At 49.1% G+C, this 17,039-nt stretch overlaps 2 protein-coding genes across 2 annotated transcripts; both read right to left on the bottom strand.

The window, feature by feature from the left end:
• Positions 1–2,268: 2,268 nt before the first annotated feature.
• LOC119325912 (protein O-glucosyltransferase 1-like) lies at positions 2,269–4,668 on the bottom strand. Its single transcript, XM_037599638.1, has 4 exons — positions 4,338–4,668; positions 3,327–4,118; positions 3,181–3,245; positions 2,269–3,060 (listed from the first exon to the last, which is right to left on the bottom strand). The coding sequence occupies exons 1-4, from the start codon at positions 4,467–4,469 to the stop codon at positions 2,592–2,594; spliced, it is 1,458 nt and encodes a 485-aa protein (XP_037455535.1). The 5' UTR covers positions 4,470–4,668; the 3' UTR covers positions 2,269–2,591.
• Positions 4,669–14,584: 9,916 nt separating this feature from the next.
• LOC119303285 (septin and tuftelin-interacting protein 1 homolog) lies at positions 14,585–15,919 on the bottom strand. The gene has a single exon (XM_037580402.1). It carries the CDS (start codon positions 15,865–15,867, stop codon positions 14,665–14,667), a length of 1,203 nt encoding a protein of 400 aa, XP_037436299.1. The 5' UTR covers positions 15,868–15,919; the 3' UTR covers positions 14,585–14,664.
• Positions 15,920–17,039: the final 1,120 nt, after the last annotated feature.

The raw sequence follows: 17,039 nt of genomic DNA, 5'->3' as shown, positions 1-17,039 counted from the left end.
GCGCTCTCGCTAGGGTTAAGAAAGAAAACGGCTTGGGGTGGTGGTGGTGATGTTTGTGAGTTCCTGCAATCATTTCTTTTACCAAAGGTTCCACAATTTTTAACATCTTCACCTAATTTCCTTCTCATATAAATGATTCGAATTCATGGGTGTTAGCTCCCCGATACTTGCAAAATCAAATAGAGTTAAAGGTGGTCGTTTTTCATGGCAAACATATTTAATAGAGGGTGAAAAACAGCTTTGAAGGAGAGCCCCGCCTTCGAAAAAATTATTTTCTTAAAAGGAGGTTCTTCATTCACTACCAGCTACTCCGCATAGCCCAACAGTGGAAACCAGAGTTACAAACTCATTACAGCACCAACAAATGCACAAAGATGAGGAACTACACCATGGAAGCCACGACAGAATGACAACTCTCCACCAAAGCCATTTCTATCCATCTGCCTAGTAAGGCGCACCAACATGATCTAAATCTCCCCCTGCATTATTACCAGCAAAACGGCCCTACGAATCTGCTTGTTCGATTTTGCTTCAAAAAGAAAAAAAATAAATCAGATCACCTTGTTGAGAAAACACAAAGCACTCAAACTTTTTCTCCACTTTTCTCTCGAAGTCAATAAGTAAAGGTCCTTTTTATTAGAGATTGGTCAATAGCTAACCCGCATCATAAGTTTGATGTGCCGAGATTAGTGCCACTCCACCACACTAGTATCCCTCTACCGCCACCCCATTGATCCTGACCCATCCCCTCCCACTCCTAGACTAAAAAGGCTCGCAAATCCGCAGTAGTAGTACAAGTCTATCCATGGCGCATGCACCTTTCCCCTGGACGCAGGGATGCTCAATCTCCACCTAGTTTCCCCAATTTGAACATCTTTACCTAGTTTCCTTCTCGTATAAATGATCCCAATTCATGAGTGTTAGCGCTCTAATAATTGCAAAATCAAAGAGAGTGAAAGGTGAACGATTTTCTTGGCAAAATAACGTGTTTAGCAGTTTGAAAAATAGCCTTGAAGGAGAACCTCAAGTTTGAAAAGTTGATTTTCTCGAAAGGAGGGTTTTCATTGATTACCAGCTACTCCACAGTCCGACAACCAAAATAATAAGCAGAGCTACAAACTCATTACAGCACCAACAAATGCACAAAAGGAAGATGAGGCACTAGACCATAGAAGCCGCAACAGAATGACAACTCTCCACCAAAGCCATTTCTGCCCATCTGCCTAGTAAGGCGCACCACCATGATCTGAATCTTCCCTTGCATTTACGAAAATGGAATTTGCTTGCGTACTAAATCAAACATTTCTGCTAGCTGCCATGATCAAGTCTCTGAACTTGATAGTACTATTTTGCATGATAATGGAGATGCTGCTATACACATATAAAATGCAAGTGCTGGCAAGAAAACCTGACAATAAATTATCTAACACATTTGCACATCGCCAACTAAATTTAGATGTCATGCATTGGTACTGTAGTATAACAATATTTTCCAAAGACTAACAAGACAGTAATTTTCTAGGATGCATGTACCATCTTTTAGAGCGACCCTGATGCGCTGCAGCAACAGAGTATAAGTTAAAAAAACACAACACTCAACAATATTTTCCAAAGACTAACATATTCGGTAAACAAGCACTCAACTTTTCTGTGTAGAGATTAGTAAAATGTTTCTGTAAACTAGTCGTAAAATTTTAGGCATTTGGCATGTCCAAGCAGTACGTAAAATTTCTACGCAAACACTAGGTACTACTACTCTACTAGTTGATTTTTAGGGCATGTACAATAGTTCTATCTTAGCAATGCCACGTAGGATAAATGATGAGGTGGAGGAGAGAGAAATCATAAGAGAAGGCTTGTCTTCTCTTAATTAAGAGAAGGCAAGAGATGATCTCTTAGCAAGATATGTCTCATCATGTTTTTAGGAATAACTAGTTATCCAAGATAAGGCTAAGAGATGATCCATTGTAGACATGCTTTTTCTCATCTTTAAATTACATGCAAGATTTAAGATAAGACTATCTTATTGACCATTGTACATTGCAACCACTCCATGATCTTTGCTAACTGTTCGTTGGTGAGTGTCGTTCGTGCGTAAAAAGTGAGTATGTAAAACTTTTACGTATGGATAGCACTGCTCCCCTGCATTATCACCAACGAAACGGCCCTACGAATCACCATTGTTCAGTTTTGCTTTAAAAATAACCAAAATAAATCAAATCACCTTGTTCAGAAAAGCACAAAGCATTCGCACTTTTTTCTCGCATGTCAATAAGAAAAGCTCTCTTTTTATTAGAGACTGACCAGCAGTAGCTAATCCGCATCAAAACTGCGACGTGCCCAGATTAGAACTACACTAGTATCCCTCTACCGCTACCCGGCCCCATCCTGACCCACCCCCTCTCACTCTCAGACCAATGAAGGCTACCAAATCCGCCGCGCCCACGAGCGTATCATCATCCCTGATAATGGCTACGAGTACAAGTCAATCCATTGCGCATGATGCACCTTTGCCCTGGACGCACGGATGCTCAACCTTCACTCCGCATTGATCCGAATCTCTTTACGTGCGGCTTAATTCGCTTTGATCATCAGCCGTCGGACGGCGGCATGGAGCACGGTCCGGCGGTGGCGGGGTACGCGGCGGAGGACTCCAAGAACCTCCTCTGGCGGTCGTCGGCGAGGCAGAGCACGGAGCCGGCGCAGGCCTCCTGTGCCGTGTGCGGCGGCGCCGGCCGGAAGTCGAGCAGCGCGGCGTACTCGGTGAGCAGGTGCAGCATGTAGTCGTAGACGGTGTCCATGCCCAGCTCCTGCATGAGCCGCTGGCCGCGCTTCCCGACGCGCTCCGCCTCCTCCGGGTGCGCGTTGCCCCACTCCACGGCGTCCCGGATGGACTCGCACATCCCCACCGTGCTCACCGGCCAGTGGTTCACCCGCGGCTCCAGCCCCCGGCTGAAGAAGTCCTGGTACAGCGGGTCGATCAGCAGCGCCATGGACCCGCACGACAGGATGTACTTGAGGCTCACCGACCACGCGAACCCCTCCGCGTAGATCTTGTACCTGCGCCGCGCCCGCCCATCATAAACACGTTAGCGTGAGCTGGTCCATCGGTCGGAGCACGAGAATCGGCACGCCATTGCCCCCATGGATGGACAGAGCTAGAAGACGAAGGCGGTTTACCGGTGCGTGCACTGGCTGGAGAGCTTGGAGTTCTGGTACCCGGATTTGGCCTCCTCCTCCCAGTTCTGCATGAAAATGTGATTGTTCAGCTCGATCTCGGCTCGCCACACGTGCATTCAAATGGATAGAGATGGACGATGGATTACTTGGCGCATGATCTCGGCTCGCCACAGGTTGGTGTCGTTGCAGGCGAGCAGAGCGAGTCGTAGTGGCGACGCCACGTCCGGGTTGCCCTTCCAGTACGCCGTGGGCACCCTGTCCGGCCACTTCACCCGCCTGGAGCCCTGCTTGATGCTCCTGAACTCCCGGGTCCACGGCTCGATGTGCGTCTCCGGCCAGCCCCAGAAGGACCAGTCCGGGAACGGGATGTCGAAGTGGTCGCGGGTGGTGCAGTAGCGGAACAGGGGAGGCGGCGGCGGCGCGCCCTCGCCGGTGTGCTCCGTGCGGTTGATGGCGGGCCGGTCCATGCAGTCGAACATGAGGTCCACGTCCGGGACGCGGCCGGGGTACCGCCGCATGAGCTGCAGCAGGCTCCACACGGTGAAGAGCGCGCGGCTCTGGACGCAGGCGTAGTAGAGGTCCACGTGCAGCCGCGTCCCGCCGCCCGTGATGGTGACGCGCATGGACGCGCGGTAGCGGCCCGACTCGAGGAGCGCGCGCGTGATGCCGCCGCCGCCGCCGTCGCGCCGCCGCCAGGGCGCCAGGTCGCGGCGGATGGCGGCGAAGTAGGACGGGCACTGCCGCGGCCGCGACGCGTTGGCCGCCGCCGCCGCTGGCTTCGGCTGCAAGAGCGGCGGGAGGCAGGAGAGGTAGGAGGCGCACCGGAGCGCGGCGCGCGGCGGCGGGCGGCCCTTGTCGTGCGGGAACGGGTGCCACGGCGTCGGCTCCAGGTTGTGCCCCAGCAGCGTCCGCGTCCGGGACAGCGCGTCGTCGTACGCCTGCAACATTAATCACCGCGCCGAGAAACCATGGTCACCATCGACGTGGATGCATACACGAAAGGTGTCAATCGACATGAAACGAGTCGACGAAGCACGCGAGAGAGATTCGCATTGTTCGTCGTGATCAATATCGAGAGAACTTCGCAATTCCACCCGATCCGCAGAGAACCGGACGGGAACCCAAGAAATGGAAGAATCAACGGGGACACGACGAACCGAGTGGAGGACGGCGATGACGATGACGGCGGAGAAGGCGGCGATGGTGGAGACGACGAGGGAGGCGAGGGGAGGGTACCGTCCGGCGCGGGCGGCACGGGCGCCGCCGCCCTCCGTCGTGTAGCCGCCCATGGAGCACGCAGGTGGCCGGAGACGGCGGAACGAGCGGACGTAGTGCGAGTGCAAGTGGAGGAGGAAGTGGGAGGTGACGAGTGCAGGTGTGGACTGATAAGATCCTGCGCCATTCTTGGCATCCTCCCCTCAAATTGTGCAACTGAAAGTCGATCGATCGATCGATCGACTGCTATCTGCTGCATGCCACAACCATCCAACGTTTCTCTCTGGTTTTCTTCTTTTGAAAGTTTGTTACAAGGGTGAGGTTTACCCGGTCCTAGGCCCCAACCACGTTAAATTAACTGCCACCATCATTTTTTATATCAATATAAAACATGTTGTAATTACCAAATCTTCGGTACTCCGATCTTGAGTGGTTGCCACAAAAAGGGGGGAAGATGGAGTCCCGGCCACCCAAAGGGTATCCAAACTTCTTTATCAGTAGTTTCTTTTTTGAGATGGTGTACCCGCCTTCTTTATTATTATCAATACCAAAATGTCATGTCAAAAATAATAATACGTTTTTCTAATGGTTTTAATGGGCCCTGCATCATCATGATGTACTACAACTTAGACTATATCATATCCGGAAAAGGGAACAGATCGAGGCTCAAATGGGTGCCGAACGTCTTGTTCCAGCTATCCACTCCTCATGACGCCCATGCTGTGCTTATCATGTGTATTCCATTATTGGCATGGGATGACCTCATTGCTTGACACAATGAGAAGAATAGATTTTTTTTTTTTGGTTAGGGGTGCATATAGAATGACATTCAACGAGTGCAATCATGTTGCAGATACGGGTCAACATAGTGGAGCTCCTGATGGTGGGGGGAAACTGTGAAACCTAATATGGCAGGCTAATATTAAGGGCAGAGATACCAATCAACTCGCATGAGACCCGAGTTAAGCTTAATTCTCCTTGAGAAAATGTCCAAGGAAGGACTCCCAAGGAAACATTGCCCTACGCCCCTACCAAACATCCAATCAAGAACATATATTATTAGGGAAGAAGACGCTGCTAGCTAGCGCAAGTCCACAAAATTCGACGTGCACCCACCATGAATTTTGGGTTTGGAAAACTCGCATCCGACTTGCAGGAGTCTGCTATAGATCACCATCCTGTTGTACCCCAACAACAGCACGCAATCACCCCGATGAACCGGCTGGCGCCTCAAATATGAGTCCGCTATAGACCATCATCTTGAGCTTCTTTGTTTAGAGTCATAACAAGAGCCCCTAGACAAAGAAGCTCAAGAAGTTCCAGAGTATTCATTTACTTAAATGTGATTTTCTGTTACAGAAATATATAAGAGAGGAGTGAAGATATATTGGAGATAGAGAGAGAGACAATTTTAAAATATAAGTATTTCGTAAACCAGAAACACTCAAATACTTCATAGACACTAGAATAAGTATTGAATAGAAGTTTTCCATTGGATTACTTGAAATATATAGTTATCAATTAGGCTATAAATTAAGCATTTCTATCTTGCCTAAATTTGTGTATTTTATTTCCATTCTCTAGTATTGACTTGTTTGTGTATCAAACTTGACTTGTTAGAGCATCTTCAATCGGACTCCTCAAACAATCATCATATGTCCATGTGGATAGTCTAGACATGGCCCGGGAGAATAGAAAAAGACCACCTAATAGGACCCCCCAAATTCTTATCATATGTTCAGGCCGTACTCAAATCCTCAAACTCAACCCATATAGGAGGATATAAATGAGGGTGTCTGGGCAGTCCGCCATGTCAGACGCGGCCCATACTTGATCACATTATCTTTCTCTTTATTCTTTCTTTTCTGTTTCTCTCTTTGTCCCCACCAATCATATGCATCTGATCACATAATTCGAGGTACACAACATACACAAATGAAGGTTAAAGTGGAAATACCCGAATGCTGTTTGAATGAGTCCGCGGAAGTATAAGTGGCCAAATTAGTCAAATATGGTTGTAGATGCCCTTAACAAGCCTGAAATCGCACCCTCCTGTGAGTAGGTCTGGCGGGTATGTACAATGAAACCTACAATGCACTCATAGGATTACTTTTTGTAAAAGTCGGTGGTATCATGTGTACACTGTGCACAAGTCACAGACATGCATGCTCTTCGTTTCTCATCTCATTTCGCTATCGCACAATACATAATAGTTCTAAACAATATGTGTTCCAACTTCGAACTTCCAAGTACATGTCAGCCTCCGCCTTTTGATATTTCCATTACACGTGTCGAAAAACTTGTATATATAAATTGCGAAGAGGCCTTGTTTAAAAAAAATTAAAATTGCGTAGAGGCACTTTCATAAAACTTGAAATTTGAAGTCTCCACAAAAATGTGCCAGAGCGTCACCCTTTCATAAAAAAGCTATGGCAATACACACGAATAAGATAACATCATATTTACGCGCAATCATATAAAATCCTTATTTGTGCGAAATTAAGACATCATGTACGTATAATCAATTCCTTCGGACCCGAGAGAGAGAAAAAAAATCTCCCCGCTCCCGACTCGCTCCCGCGGACGACTCTGGGAGCCAACCCTAGCGCCGCCGCCCCTCGCCCCCTCCCCGGCCTCCCTCCCCCCGCCGCCGCCGGTGGCGTCGCCGGCCAAAGGCCGCGCGGCGTAGGCGGCGGCGGGGCGTCTTCTTCCCGCGCGCTGGAGGCGTGCGTTGGGGGGCGCCGCCTCTCTCGTCGGTGGCGGCGATTGTTGGCCGGTCGTCCACGGGCTCTGCTCCCTCCCCCCGGTGCTCCTGCCCCCCTCCCCCTTCTTGCGGTGGCTCTTGGAGCTTCGGGGCCAGGGGCCTTGCTGGCGGCGGATTTGGGTGCTCCTGCGCAGATCCGGGTGGTGGCGGCGGCGGACGTGTGGGTGGCGGCGGCGACCTGGCTAAGGTGGTGGCGGGGCGGCCGGCGGTTTGGCTGCTCCTTTCGGGGTGGCAGGGCACCGGGCGTTCTTGGCCGGGGGCGGGCTGCGTCTTCGGCGGCGTATCTCAGCTGCTGCAATGTGGCTCGGGGCTGCTCCTCAGGGTCTCGACGTAGTTGTGGGCTGCCACGGCGTGGTGGTAGCTCATGGTGGTGGTCTGGATCGTTTCACGGCGGCGGCTGGTCTCCTCCGGCGTCGACCGTCGGCAAGCGGCCTGTTTCGACCTTCGATTCCTCCCCTCGTTGTCCGGACTCTACCCTCGTCATAGGGCTGACTGCTCCCTGTTGCGGTCCATTGCTCGTCTCGCGCCCGTGGCTGCGAGACCGAGCTCGTCTCGCGCCCGGCAACACGACCGAGCTCGTCTCGCGCCCGGCAGCAGGACCGAGCTTGTCTTGCACCCGGTGCGGCAGGACGGGTGATGGAGGCCAATTTTGGCCGGCCCTTTGGGTCTCAGCGCGGGGGGCCGCCCAGGGGTGTGAAAAGGAGCGGCCTTTCCACTCGTCTCTTTGGTTGGGGTAGCGACGGGTCATGGGTGTGGTGGTGTCAAGGTCTTGGATGCTGGGGCGGCGGCCGTGGTGGTGGTAGCGCAGTGCTCATGGGCTGAGCCCGTGGCTTGGTGCTGCCCGGTGACCATGGCCGTGTTGGCGGCATGGTGGCAGGGGTGTGGCGTTCGGTGGCGGTGAGTGTTTGCTGGGGTGAAGACATGTTCTCTCTTCGGAAGGACTGGCGACGGTGTTGCGCGCTACCTTCCTGAAGGCGTCGTCGCGGCTCTCACCGATCTTCGTGTTGCTCCAGGGGAAACTCTGACCCCCGGGTCGGGCGGTGGCGGCGCGTTGGCGTCGTAACCTTCTTGGAGGCGTCGCCTTGGAGCTCATGCTTCGTCATATGCGACTTCATTTGTTCGCGGTGGCGTGTTCACGGTGGAGGTCCCCGATTGCTCTTGTAGTGTTTGGGGTGGTGTTGTTGCGCTCAGCGCCTATGTATCCCGCCTTGGGTGTGTGCGTGTGTTACGGTGGGTTCGTTTGTACTTGGGTTGTGATGGTTCTTTGCTTTATATATAAAACGGGGCTCCTCCTCCTCCTCCTCCTCCTCCTCCTCCAAGAAAGAAAGTTAGAGTTCGTGCCTCTCGCCGGCGCCGGCGCAGGTCCGCCTCGTCTCCGGTGGCCCTAGGGCCATGGAGGATCCTGGCAAGGGCCGACGGGAGGGCTCCGTTTTTAGTCGTTTTTTTCAATCTTGTAAGGGTTTGTGTCCTACTCAAGAAGGCGAGACGGCGGCGGCTCCCTGAAGATGGAATAAAGGTCTCCCCGCCTAGCCCCCGTTCCGGCGGTGCGTCTAGCATCGTTGGTGGCCGTGTGGAGGTGTGTCTCCGACAGATCTATCTTTGGTGGATTTGCTCGGATCTCGTCGTTGTTCGTCTACGTTCGTGTGTCTTCGGTTTGGATCCTTCCGATCTACGTTATTTTTCATCGGCGGCAGTTGCTGTTCTGGGGTGCTGGTCCTACGGGGCCTTAGCACGATGACTTCCCGACTGACTACTACAACAAGTTGTGTCCGGCTCCGGCGATGGAGGGGCGATGACGGCGGCGCGCCTTCAGCTCGCTTCGGTGCTTGTAGTCGTCGCTAGGTGGTCTACGAATCTGGATGTAATTTCTATTTCTGGTATTCGTTGTACTGTCATGATTGAAGATGAATAGATTTAAATTTTTTTCGCAAAAAAAATTCCTTTCGGGTAGTGTAGCTGCCTGTGGAAAAGAAGAAGCACAAGCACCCGATATATCTGTGGATCAATGCGGATATTATTTCCATTGATTAGCCAAGCATCTTGTTCTCTGGTGGACCAGGGAGCACCTTGTTCTCTTGTCGCTGCAAGTTGCAAAGGCAGTGTCGCCGTCGCCACCTGGAATGATTTGGATGCGCACAAATGATGGTCCAGACAGCGTCGCCGTGGAACTCACCATGTCACGGGAGCAAAAGTTCACTACTGCTTGGCAACATTCTAAATGTGGATTTTCGAAAATGTTTTGAAGCTTTAAGTTGTTGCAGATTTTACAAATTGTTCCTTCATTTTCAGTTGGGTATCTATTTGTTAGTTTTCGCCAAAAATAAAATCCATTTGTTAGAAAACAGAACAAACATCGCTACTGTTATCAGGTAAAGATGATTCAGAATGCAAATTTAGCCTTAGCCTCGAACCCCCTATTTTTGAATTAACTTATATACCAAATTACTTATGGAAATTTAAAAGAAAATAAAAAAACAGATTTGCTAATTCACGTCTAGATGAAAATTAGCGGTGTCACATCAAAGTTCTCCACCACAAGTGATTCATTTTTTGTAGAATTTTTTGCATTTTTCTACAACCAGTTACCTGTGTAGATGTGATACACAACTGCACGTGTCACAATCCGCATGCAAACTGTACGTGTTCCACCTATCATACAACTGTACAGGAAATACACGCACAACTTTATCAAGGAAGGGGGGTGTTTTCATTTTTCGGATTTGCTAATTCTCATAGCAAATCCATCCTTGACTTCCACTCGCACCACCTAGTTGCATATTCATTCTTCACATGCTAACCTGCCCCTCATGTAGCAAATCCACCATTGACTTCCACTCGTCCCACCCAGTTACATATTCATTCTTCACATGCAACCTTCCTCACTGGTGCGCGTGAGGCCACATGCCACAACCTCCTTTTTTTCCTTTTATTTTCTTACCTTTTTTATTTTCGTTTTTTGTTTTTTTAACTTCTGTTTATACTTTAAATATTGTAAACAAGTCAATTACAAAAAAATATGAAAAATTGTTAATAAAGCATTAAAAAATCTTTTAATGTGTACAAAAATGTATCTCATGTATACAAAATGTATCAAAAAATATACAATTCGTATGATTTTTTTGATCATATATTTAAAAAATGTTAATGATACATTTGAAAAATCTCAATCAAGTATTTGAAATTTTTAATCAAGCCTTTTGAAAAATGATGGACATGAATAGAAAAAAAAATGTTTATCCTGTATGCGAAAATGTGTAAAAAAATACAATTTTGTATGAGAAAATGTTGTTCATGTATTAACAAAATGTTGAACGTGCATACAAAATGTTCATGTATTAACAAAATGTTGAACGTGCATACAAAATGTTGTTAATGTATTTAGAAAATGTTGAACGTGCATACAAAATGTTGTTCATGTATTAACAAAATGTTGAACGTGCATACAAAATGATGGACATACAAAATGTTGAACGTGCATACAAAATGAGATAATATATATAGAAATATTTATTTTGTCTTAGAAAAAATTTAAACATGTATTTAAAAATGATCATGATGTATAAAAAAATGTAGATTATGTGTAAAAAATCTTTATTGCCATAAAAGATGTTCATGTGTATTTAAAAAATGTCGACCATGTATTCGAAACTTGTATTTAAGAAAAAATATACATCATTTATTTTTTTAAATTCCAATGTGTATCAACAAAATGTTCCGCGTGTACACTAAAAAGTATATTGTGTATAAAAAAAGTAGGCATGCATTGAACAAAAAAATAACCGACGAAAAACCGACAAAGGAAGAAAGGAAACTAAAGAAAACAAAAAAATAAAACTGAAGGAAATCAATGAAAATGAATGAAAACAATGAAAACTGAGAAAGAAACAAACAAGGAATTGAAGAAAACTGAAAAATAAATAAAAACTAATGCAAAAAAGAGGGAAATCGCTAGTGAAAACCGTGAACAAAGAATACTGAAATAAATTGTAGAAAAACGACATAAACAAAACAGTAAAAACTGAGAAAGGAAACTAAGAAAATCGGTGAAAATAGTAATGAAAAAGGGAAATAATGAAGAATTAAACCATGAAGAAACAAGGAAACCAAAAGAAAAAACAAAAGAAAAGAATAGCACAGCAAACCGGACTAAAAACTAGTACAATGATCTTCTTGAGCAAGTGAGGAGAAGAAACGAGCAAACTTCTAGACGGCCAGCCCGAAAACGAAGCGTAGAAGAGTTTCTTCAAGCGAGCGAAGTGATAAGTGAGATATAGCTCAGACGCAAAAAAACGCAAGAACATAGGAAAATGCTAGGGAGACGGGGAATAGAAAAATTGATGTTAGTTTTAGATTTGCAATAGTTAGTTCTCATCTAGACGAGTTCTAGATGGACCAAAAATGAATAATAAAAACAATGGCAATGTTGTTTTTCTTTTTATTTTCTACAAGAAAGCATCAACTACCTCATTTTAACCTTTTTCTTTAGAGAAACCTCATTTTACCTTGAAGGGTGTTTTTCTCCAATTACTAAACCCAGTATTGTTACTTTTTCGTATTATCCTGCTAGACTTATTGTCAATTCACCGAGCGTGGTAAGCCGTCTCAAACAACAAATAACAAAGGAGCAGCTAGTTTGAGGGTGCCCTCCCCCCGAGGAGGAGGGGGGGGGGGGCTCTTTTCGTAGCGTGCGCGGGAGCACCTCAACAACGCCACGTGTCACGCGCCAGACTCTTCCCCACCAAAACAATTGTTTGTTTTTTGGTTGTTCTAATTTTTTTTGCCTGTCAGAACTACGGAGCACGGTTGTGCTTTCATGTGAGAGCATAGTTGTGCTTCTCGTGCTAAAGCACAACTATGCTTCCAAAAAAGTGAAGCACAATTGTGCTTCCATGTGAAAGCACAATTTTTCTTCCCAAAAGTGAAATACATGTGTGCTTCTACGTGAAGTACAATTGTTCGCGTGAAGTACAACTACGTTTTCGCCTGAAGCACAACTATGATCCCCCAACAAGTAAAGCACAATCAGTACATTCTTTTGAAGCACATGTTAGTATATTTTTCGAGCATAGATTTCACGTGAAAAAAGTTTATAGAAATCTATGAACATGTTATCTAATTTTGAAATCTCATCGCAAGAAACGGAATGGTGAAAATGGTTTTATGATTTGGATACATGGTTCGAGAAATAAATCGTTAAAAAAAATCAAAACTATGAAAATAGGATGAATAAACCCACCCAACTCTCTCTGCATGTGGGAAGAAATCCATCAAAACTCTCTAATTGCAACAAGTGTCGCACATGCTATGCGTCACTTGTCATCATCAGGCGATGTGGGAGTGACCTTTGCAATGGATACCACATCTTCAACGGCGACCCGCAAATTTTCTCCCGCATCCGTCCGCGGACAGGAGGGTCCAGTCCGCAGACACGGATGCGGGAGACCGCCATCCAATGCTGCCGGCATACATTTCTACCCACATTTGAACTAATCGGACAAAATTCATGCAAGCCGTCTAATATTCATCAAAGTTCAGACAGAAAATAGCACAAATAATCCATATATAGCATGCAAAATAAGTCTAGTACAATAATGCCTCAAATCTGACTAGATTAACCGAATGTCCAACAAGTTTTTCATCAACAGATCATGCCCTCCCATACATACTCCCTATCGGTGTCAAAACCGGCAGGTCTCGGGTAGAGGGGCCTGAGCTGTCAGATCGGATCGATGGGTAACAGAGAAGAACAAAGAGGAGATTTACCCATGTTCGTGCCCTCTCTATGAAGGTAAAACCATACATCCTACTCTTGTTTATATTATGAAGGTATCGAAGTACATAGTTGATCTACCCCGAGATCTTAAGTTTTGGATCCCTCCACCACCAGAACTCTCTGAGACGTACTGACGTCGGAGCAGAAGAAGTCCATGGCTGCCATTGTTGCCGACTGGCAGGCCGGCAAGCAGCCGGAGGACATGCAAATGGAGGACGCCTCCTCCGACAAGCTGGCGCCACCCTCCTCCTCCGCTCCACCCTTGCCGGTGCATTGCAGCATGACCATCAGCAATGCCCGTGCCCATTATATGAACATGGTGCGGGAGGAGCAGTTCCGGGAGGCACAGGCCGGCGCCAACTACAACCACAACCTCCTCCAGGAGCATCTGCAGGTGGAGGAGCAGGTCGGTCGCACCGTACGCGGACCTGGCTGGGCAAGAGGCGATGCTTGAGTCCTACCGCTCTGCCCGTGAGATCCGCCTTGCCCGCTGGCGGTACCGACAGCGGGTGGTGGAGGTGGCGGTCGTCGGCAAGGAGTGTGACGACGACGCAGTCGAGGTGTTGTTCAGTGACACCAACGAGGAGGACACCGCCGAGGCCGTGCCCCGGCGCCACGACCACCAACGAGCAGACACGTCCGCGAGTGCTGCCGACGGTCGCCGCCGCTCGTGTCCGAGGAAGGCCACCGCTCCTCCCCTCCCTTCGACGCCAAGCTTGATGTGCTGAGCTGATGATCGAAGACGGTGAAGTTTCAGTTCTCGGGGCTGATGATCGGAGACGAGGACCGGACGCCGAGCCCGCTTAGGACCGCTTTGATGTATTTGTAATGAAACCCGTCATGTTTATATGAAATATGGTATGTTTATATGTAATCCGGCCGTGTTTATATGAATTTCGGACTTGTTTGAATGAATTTCGTTCTGTTGGTTCGAGTTGTTGTGAAAATGTATGCGACTACGTTGGATGGCTGCCTCCCGCATCCGTGTCCGCATAGTAGTCCCCCTGTCTGCGGACGGATGCGGGAGGATTTTTACGGGTTGCCGTTGGAGATGCCGTAAATGTGGCCACTAGCTCCATAATCCAAACAAAAAGGAAGTATTCTCACTTTAGCACACACAGAAAGTAGTGAGTAGTACAAATCTTGTTGCTATTTATCACAAAAATGCACTTATGAATATGATGAACCCAAGTCTCACTAAACATTGGAATTTTTCTGGTGGGACGGTCCATATTTAGATCAATATAAGGGTAGTATATAGACAAATAATAAATAAACATGTTTCTTTAATCGCCATGATATTAAGCTTAAGCTGCCTTTGGCGCCCTGAAGGCCTCGAATCTTTGGATATCTCAGGAAAAGGATGTACTGTTATGCAAAATGCTTGGTTTAATCAATTGACAAACTGCTTGTCGAAAGCTGAAGATCTGTTGTGCCTGGTTTTACACTGTCACAAAATCTACACGTAGAACTGCAAAAATTCACGAAAATTTGCAAATCTGGATTTGGACTCCTTTACTATTTTGTAATTTTCATTCAAGCATCTGTGCTGCAATAGTGTATTGCTTTTGAGTGTCATATATGGCATAAGTGACTGCAACCATTACATTGGTAATCATAAGTGACTGCAACCATTATATTGCTGATCATAACTGACTACAACCATTACATTGCTGATCATAAGTGACTACAACCTCACAAGCTGTTGTAGGCTTGTAGCAGACTAGTACTATCAACTATGACAAACAAGGCGGTTGAGGTCTTCCGTTTCTCGATCCACCATGGCAACGCCAGACTCCAGCCATGCCAGCACGCGTTCGTCGTCAAGCAGCTCCGGGGTGAAGAGGTTCTTCCAGCCGGCGCACCACGCCGTGGCCTCCCCCGACGACGGCCTCGCGGACTGCAGCCAGTGGCGCAGCGCGCCCTCCCATTTGCCGAAAAACTCCTGCTCTAGGATCGACACCACGTCTTGGGTGCGCAGGAGAGGCGTCCACGACATCACCTCGCGGAACTTAGTGTCGCGCTGCTTTGGTGGTGTGATCTTCAGCTGTTGCAGCCATCGTGTGAGCCTGGGCAGGATGTGACGCCGGGAGAAGATCTCCCAATGCGTCGGGCCCAAGTAGTCTTTCCATGGCGAGATGATGTCGAGGCTGCCGCCGCTGATCTTGCTCTCCACGGTGCCGTAGAGGCTCTCCGGCAAGTGTCCGATCAAGGGGATCCACGGGCGTAACCAATGGTCGCAGCCTGGGCTCCACAACGGCTCCCACTCTCGCGCTTTCACGGCGATCCTCGGCGTGAGGACCCGCTCGACGATGTGCTGCACGGCCGGAGTAGGCAGCGCGGCCCTCCACGCCCCTGGTGCGCGCTTCTTCCCCCGGAGCACCTCCTCGGACTTGACGATCGCCGCCAGCGCCTCCGCCGTCTCCACGCTGTCGTCGCCTTGAAGCTTCACGTCGCGCAGCAGTGCGAGGGTCTTCTCGTAGCACTCCCGTTCGAGGCCCAGGGCCCGTGAGACGGCCGCCGACTCGTGCCACTCGTCTTGGGGCGGCGGCGACGGCGCCGGCGCGCCATGCAGGCCGTTCTTGTACGTCGTCTCGGAGTGGCCGATGCCGGCGGTTGAGCAATGCTGGATGGCCTTTATAGGGGCGATGATGCCCTGGCCGCGCGCGCCGAGGCCCGAGCCTTGCTTGTAGTTCCACAGCCGCATCATCTTGGCCACCGGCGCGGTGGTGCGCGCGAGGCTGCCCGGCATCTTGAACGGGTACGACGACTCGTCGTCCTCGTCGAGCAGCGCTGCGGTGAAGCTGCGCTTCAGGAGCGCCATGCCGCCGATGTTGGCAGGCGATCGAGGACCAAACAGGGAACGTCGCTGCTGCTTGGAACTGGCCGGCGTGCTGTTCCTTGTGCTGATCAATGCGTATGCTATGAGAGTCATTATATAACTACTCCAAGCTAATCAATCGACTCTGTTTTGGAGACGAGCCCTTGAACGCGTTTCCGGTTCCGACAAAGCATCTTATTTACTTTATTTACTGAGATAACTACTTTGCATAATACACCAACATTTCGGTACATACGCGGAGAGCACTTTTCATAGGCGGTGGAACGGGGGCTCACAACTAACTTTTGATCTTTGTAACCTTGGCATCCAAGAAATATGGTGGAGTCCGAACAAGACACTAGTTTCATCACATAGAAAAGAACTCAACTGGTCGTCCGCGTCTCGGGCGACTCGGGCGGCAGCGCGATCCACTTTTCTCGGCCCCTTCCCCACGCGCCCTCCTCTCGCCGCCGCCGAGCGGCGCCGCCGGGCTTGCTCGCGCGGCTGCCGGCGGCGGCGGGGCTCCGTCCCTGTGGCTGATTGGACGCGGATGGCGATGTTTCGACGGCGACTCAAGGCAGTGGATGCAGTGCAGCAGGATTCTACTCTCCCTGATAGCGTTGGCATGATGCGGCTTCACCAAGCAGTGGAAGCAACGGCTGCGCCAACCAAATGCAGAGGAGTACAAAGCAGCAACACCGGCGGCCACCATGATCTAGGTTCCCAATCTGAAGAGCCACTTCCAGGGCCGGCGTTGCTCTTGTGGCACATCTTCAGAATCAGGGTGTGAAGGGATGTGGTGGTGGCCTTGCGGTAGATGTCGCGACCGCCACCCTCGCAGCCGGCGGGTGGCTCGTCGATGCGACATCAGCTGGACGCATTCGTCGGAGGGCTAGAGTCGATGCACGGCGGCAATCATGTCCTCCCCTCAGGATGATCTGCTGCCAAAGGCAAAGACGACGGAGCTAGTGGCGGCACGTGATGGCGTCGTCTCGTGTAGATCAGCCATCGGATGCCACTCATGAGGATGGTTCGAGACTGCCGGAGTGTCAGAAACTCAGCATTTTGGCGGTTCTCGTGATCCTCCTCTCTCGTCAAAGAATTTGTCGCGTGTGCGGCGACGAGCTTTCGCTGTTTAGTGCCTTTTTGTGCCGTTCAGGACCGTGCGTGTAAGCTGCCAGTGTGCCAGTGAGACCATGACAAGCGGAGGAGATGACATAAGATGACTTCGATTGAGTGGTGCTGCTTGAGCACCTAGTCTCGAGCTCCGGGGTGAAAACCCTAGG

The sequence above is a fragment of the Triticum dicoccoides genome, chromosome 1B (assembly GCF_002162155.2).
Source record: "Triticum dicoccoides isolate Atlit2015 ecotype Zavitan chromosome 1B, WEW_v2.0, whole genome shotgun sequence".
NCBI lineage: Eukaryota > Viridiplantae > Streptophyta > Magnoliopsida > Poales > Poaceae > Triticum > Triticum dicoccoides.
This window is presented reverse-complemented; position numbering and strand designations above follow the sequence as displayed.